This window comes from Perkinsus marinus (assembly GCF_000006405.1).
Source record: "Perkinsus marinus ATCC 50983 genomic scaffold scf_1104296964164, whole genome shotgun sequence".
Lineage (NCBI taxonomy): Eukaryota > Perkinsozoa > Perkinsida > Perkinsidae > Perkinsus > Perkinsus marinus.
Genome location: NW_003204784.1, coordinates 36,216 through 42,716, shown reverse-complemented (window position 1 = coordinate 42,716; position 6,501 = coordinate 36,216). Strand labels below are relative to the sequence as shown.

At 42.5% G+C, this 6,501-nt stretch overlaps 1 protein-coding gene across 1 annotated transcript; it reads right to left on the bottom strand.

The window, feature by feature from the left end:
• Positions 1-1,351: 1,351 nt before the first annotated feature.
• On the bottom strand, positions 1,352-5,949 carry Pmar_PMAR022211 (hypothetical protein; the record flags this gene model as incomplete). Its single annotated transcript, XM_002770924.1, has 7 exons — positions 1,352-1,401; positions 2,504-2,604; positions 2,650-2,711; positions 3,012-3,073; positions 3,545-3,636; positions 5,178-5,266; positions 5,920-5,949. The coding sequence occupies 7 exons, from the start codon at positions 5,947-5,949 to the stop codon at positions 1,352-1,354; spliced, it is 486 nt and encodes a 161-aa protein (XP_002770970.1).
• Positions 5,950-6,501: the final 552 nt, after the last annotated feature.

The following is a 6,501-nucleotide window of genomic DNA, read 5'->3' as shown; positions in this document are numbered from 1 at the left end:
ATCCTCCTGAAAAGCACCCTCAGCCGACACGTCCAATGGCCGTTAACTTACCAGATTCATCTGTGGCGTTCGCGAGTCAACTCCAACCTTATCAATTATACTCCTCAAGTGGACCACGGCGAACCCTTCCTGTTCATTCACAAACCTGAAACTCAGAACCCGTCAGAATAAAACTCAATGAAAACTTGAGATTATTTAACAATCATGTTTTATAATATTTTCTTCCCAGACGAATAGACATAGTCCTGGGCTATCCTACATCGATATGAAACGATCATACGGTATTAACGGGGTCAGCAATTTCCTCCTTTTCAGCGTCACAAGATGAAAGCGTCCAAAAATTCAAATCATATATCTCTATACAAGTATCCTCCCCTCCCTCCACGACCAGCCTCTTACCATCTTTTCCTCACCACAACTTCCCTCCTTCTCATAGTCAACTTCATCTTCACCGACGCTCTCACAATTGAAGAAAACGGTGTTGTCTCCTGAACACAGTAAACGCAACATAGCGCTCCGCTCGGTGGTAGGGGAATAAGCACATGGTCAACTACATGTGTCGCTGATTTGCAGTGAATTTCGGAAGTTCTTTTTGGTTTGTGTCTACTTCTCCCCATAATTATTGGGGAAGCTCCTTAAACTCAGCTGATGAAATCGAGCATATATCATTTCTACTCCAACACTGCCCCCCTTCACCTCAACTGTCAACACCTCCGCTCTGGAGGGGAACGCGATTTCATCAATTGCTATACATGTAGTGAGGAGGTCGGAATGTAACAGACATGACAGCCTCGTTTTCAAACTCCTCCCACGACATGGTTTGACCCTATAGAAAAAAATATGCACATCATCAACTACATGGGTTGGTAAACAGTGTTCGAATATATGTTCACTTTCTTCTCAAGAAATTCCTCGCTGGTCCTAATAATCGGGGTAGAAATGAACAATGGCCAATAAAAATCTCACCAAATTTCCTCAGAATTTTCATTTTCCCCCCACATTATTGGTGAGCGTGTGAAAATTCTCAAGGAAGTTTTGGAAAAATTCTGTTGTAAAGCGAGAAAACTACTACTATCTTCCTTCAACACTTCAACTCACTTCCATACATAATCGATCATCTGGGCGCGCGCTACCTGCAACATGCCCATTCCCATCCCACTCACCAAACATTCGCCTTCCCTTCCTCCCTCCTCCCCCTCAATTCATACCCTCTATCATCACTCAATTTCAACAGTAAATTATCCACCTCATCCGTAGCAGCCCCAAGCCGATCAAACACTGCATGTTTGCAAATCTGTCATCGTCAATTACCGTCACGCGCCACGAAATTCCCCCCAACAAAATTACTCTTTCACTCGAAGAAGCCAACAGTCTCCTTCCCAATTCTTCCGCAACAAATACCTAAATCTTGCCAAATCTTACCAAATCTTGCATTTCCTCAACGCCAGCCCACCTCTCCGCTGTCCAGCAACCGATTAATGTTGGACATGACCTTACTTACATGGGCCTCTCTATCCAGCGGTGACGATGAAATATTACACCCACGACCTCATCAAAAAGGTAATGTGTGAAGTAATATTGGAGTTTCACCCGTTTAACGTGGAATGGCGTAAAACTCGGTGAAAAACGCGATATTTGCCCCTTGCAGTAGTCGTGAAATATGTTTTTCATATCACTAGGGTGGTGAAACTCCATTATAATATATAAATAATACTAGTAGTAGTACATTAATGGAGGTTTACGTAAAGTGGCGTCGTAAAACTCGGTGAAAAACGCGATATTCGCGGTGATATGCATTAGTCGTGAAATATACTTTTCGTATCACCAGGGTGAAACTCCAATATACGAATTCATACTACTACGCGTGCTCACCACAGCTCACATTTCACTACGCGTAGTAGTATACTTCATATAGGAGTATATTAATACTTTTGGAGTTACATTGGAGTTTCACACATAATATACTAAAAAACACCAATGAAAAACTCATTTAACAATTTACTTCGCGGCAAACTGTCGGTCAAAGGAACACATCAGCCCCAAAAAGTGTACAAAAACCATCAAAAAATTCCCCAAATTTTCACGTCGTCACATTAATATGTATATTTTCTAACTCACCAACAGGCGTCGTCTCTCTCGCCGAAACTGCTCGTCGCGACGGAGGTGCTAGTGGTGGCACTGATGCAAAAAGAATATGCAAACCGTGTCGTCTCAACTTACCCAATTCTCCGAGCTGATGCTGTTGAGAAGTAGTTTTTTCTGATGCTGCTCGTCTCAAGAAGGGACCAGATGCATCTAATATTAGAGTTTCACCCTAGTGATATGCGAAAAAAACATATTTAACATTTCACTTCGCGAAAAACGCATGAAGCGAATAATCCGTAAAAACGTTACGCGAAATCGCGTGATTTCTCCGATGCAATTCACCAAGTGTTGTCACTTCATATCACATTTTTCACTATCACGCCACTTCGCGTAAAACAAGTAAAACTTCCCATTTCACCTGGCACGCTTTCGATACGAATCTCCTTATCATTTTCGTACACCCTCAATCTCATCCGTCTCGGCGCACTACACGCCTCCTCTTCCTCCTCGCTGTCCAAACTGATACCACACCTTTCCCACATCCTACCACATCAACACACTCACCCTGTCTTCATCTTACTACTGCTGATACTGCCAACTGCTGTACTTGAATCCTCTCCATGGATCTAACAGGAGCTTCTCAAAGTTGAATTAACTCTTACACATACGGCATTGCTACACAGAGTATTTCCATCCCACGACGAGCAGTTCTAGATTCAGAATTATTCACCATATACTACAACAACAACTAGGGTGGGGGAAAATATGCGCATGGTCAGCTACATGTGTAGGTCACATTCACGGGAATTTCTGAGGAAAATTCTCCCGAATTTGTATGTAACTTCTTTGAAAATTCCTACACTCAGCTGAAGAAAGCAAACATATATTCCTACTTCAACACCACTGATAACAACAACACCCCCTACTTCCAATTCCTCATCTACATCAACACAGTCTTCTGTCTCCACCGCCGCCGAGACCTTCACACCTATCATTGGAGTTTCACCACCCCAGTGATATGAAAAACATATTTCACGACTACTGCATAGTGCGAATGTCGCGTTTTTCAGCGAGTTTTACAACATCACTTCACGTAAAACGGGTAGTCGTGAAACTCCATTGTATTAAAAATACTACACACATATAGCCAAGTCGACTCGTTTCATGTTAGACCACAATGAAATTTCACCCTAGTAATATGAAAGAAACACTAGTGAAAAATATATTTCACAACTACTGCATATCACCGCGAATATCGGGTTTTTCACGGAGTATTATTACGCCACTTCACGTAAAACGGGTAGTCGTGAAACTCCAATGAATATTCCCTCCGGAACCCACTACCACAAGAATACATCGGTTTAACGTATATATTTCGCACAAGATATTATTTATAAAAATAACAATTACAGACAACCACTACGAAGTGAACGATGTATGGTATTAAAATACGGCTTACTGGGGGCGTGGAGTTGTCGGCTCCAGGCTGGTGGGGGAGGGAGACCTTCTCCAATGCAGATCGATACACACATAATGAGGAAGAATCCACAACTATATAAATCACTGTTGGAGTAGGAATATATGTAATCGCTTTCCTCATCTGCTGAGCTCAGAAGAGTTTCCTATACAGTGTTGGAGTAGGAATATATGTAATCGCTTTCCTCAGCTGCTGAGCTCAGAAGAGTTTCCTATACAGTGTTGGAGTAGGAATATATGTAATCGCTTTCCTCAGCTGCTGAGCTCAGAAGAGTTTCCTATACAGTGTTGGAGTAGGAATATATGTGATCGCTTTCCTCAGCTGCTGAGCTCAGAAGAGTTTCCTATACAGTGTTGGAGTAGGAATATATGTGATCGCTTTCCTCAGCTGCTGAGCTCAGAAGAGTTTCCTATACAGTGTTGGAGTAGGAATATATGTAATCGCTTTCCTCAGCTGCTGAGCTCAGAAGAGTTTCCTATACAGTGTTGGAGTAGGAATATATGTAATCGCTTTCCTCAGCTGCTGAGCTCAGAAGAGTTTCCTATACAGTGTTGGAGTAGGAATATATGTGATCGCTTTCCTCAGCTGCTGAGCTCAGAAGAGTTTCCTATACAGTGTTGGAGTAGGAATATATGTAATCGCTTTCCTCAGCTGCTGAGCTCAGAAGAGTTTCCTATACAGTGTTGGAGTAGGAATATATGTAATCGCTTTCCTCAGCTGCTGAGCTCAGAAGAGTTTCCTATACAGTGTTGGAGTAGGAATATATGTAATCGCTTTCCTCAGCTGAGCTCAGAAGAGTTTCCTATACAGTGTTGGAGTAGGAATATATGTAATCGCTTTCCTCACCTGCTGAGCTCAGAAGAGTTTCCTATACAGTGTTGGAGTAGGAATATATGTAATCGCTTTCCTCACCTGCTGAGCTCAGGAGTTTCCTTACTAATACAAGGACCTTTTATACGAATCTGCAGCGAAACTAATGAGAATTTCCCAGAATTTTATCAAAATCTTCATATTGTCGGCGACACATATAATCCGCCCACTACCAAGAATCGAACCCACAACCCTTCGATGCCACGATTGACCACTCAACCACTACACCAAATCACCATAGGAAGAAACGAATATTCCGTAGTCCACCCAGTAACAGTTGCCAATGACCATTCTATCAATACTCAGACGACACAGTACGAGGGCTTGCTATTGTCGACACTGTTTTCGATGGCGATAACGAACGACGCGAAACATAAGAAGATACACTTGCTTGGTAATCCAACTCCCTGACAATAACAACATCATCACAACCAGGCACCCATCGCCCTTTGAGAAATAACATTCCTCACGATTTGATAACAATGGGGAAAATAATGTTCCTAATGTCATGACATTCACGTGGGAAACTGATTGTTGAAGAACGTGGAAAATTCAAAATGAGTTCCCCCCCCCCTCCGCAAACACTATGGGGTCCTGAGAGGTGATGATACATACAAAAGGGGGCGTATTTCAGGTTCTCTGTCAAGTCACGAACATGACTTGCAGGTTGCGACTATTGAAGTGGAAGTAAAAAATGAAAAAAAAATCACTTCGCTCCGCTACACCCAGACTGTTGTAAACCTACCAGCGGTAAGTGGATGTTGCCTTAACCTTGTAATCCGCATCGAACACCCCGTGCTCGTATCTACCAAGGACAACCTCAACCTCGAAACTCTTCAAATGTAAATTCAATTCTAGAAGCATACGTATGTTTTCAAACTGTGTGAATCCAATACGGTGCGATTACTCAACTACATATGTTGATGACAATATAAAAATATCGAGATTACTCTAAGCTACTACTCGAATACATATGTAGACTACTACAAATCTGAGCTCAGCAGCTGATGAAAGCAAACATACGTTTCTACTCCAACACTAACAGCACGTAACCAACTAAGCGAGCACAGGTGATGCGATTCAACTTTTGAATTTTCTTCACTACCCCACATAACACCAAGTAGCCTCCATGTTCAACACCCTATCATCGCTACTGCTCTTTTAACTCTCCGGGAACCAAGACCGTCACACTCAGCGATTGATCGATTTTCAACAACCACTCTCGATGAAAAAAATATACAAAATTTCCCCACATGTTTATATCGCCCCCAGTACAACAACAACAACATATACAACAACATATACAACAACAGCAACAACAACAACAACAACATTAACAATAACATACGCAACATATACAACATCAACAATAACAATAACATACGCAACATATACAACAACAACATATACAACATATACAACAACATATACAACAACAACATATACAACAACAACAACAACAGTAGGCAGGTTTCGATGATGCTCACTTGACAGCTCAAGTCCTCCAAAAGTGCCATTATTGGGGCTCGTAACCTAACGGGGACAAGTGAACTTGTCAAATCGCCACACTTGGGAGGAACTGAGCCATTTTAAGTGATCGTGGAGCCTGGGGCTCCACCTACAATTCGAAGAGGATTTCGAACCTCTAACCCGAAGAAGATTTCAGGTACTCTTCAGTAGCCTGTATACAAACGATTGGTAAAGACTTACTCTCCAACTTAACATCCCCCAGAAGTGAAACTTCTGGGAACTTCTTCCGTAATAAGTGATGAATAAGTAATAAGTGACGCCACTGGGCATTGAAGTGAAATGTGATAAAGGCCCAGCTTGAGAGGCATCCCTCAGAAAAATAGCTGAGTATTACTCGGTGAGGGATCGTCCGCGAGTTGAAGCAATGCCGTGAAACAGGGAGTCTGCGTCCCAAGGGTATAAATCGTTCAGCACGAAACCGTCGCCGGCTTGTAGTCCAATGCCGTGCAGTCCGTACTTCTTGGCCAGGGCAACCTTCTCGATTGCACGAGTTTGTGAGAAGAAATACAAACCGGTCCCATCCGAGAAGACGACTGATC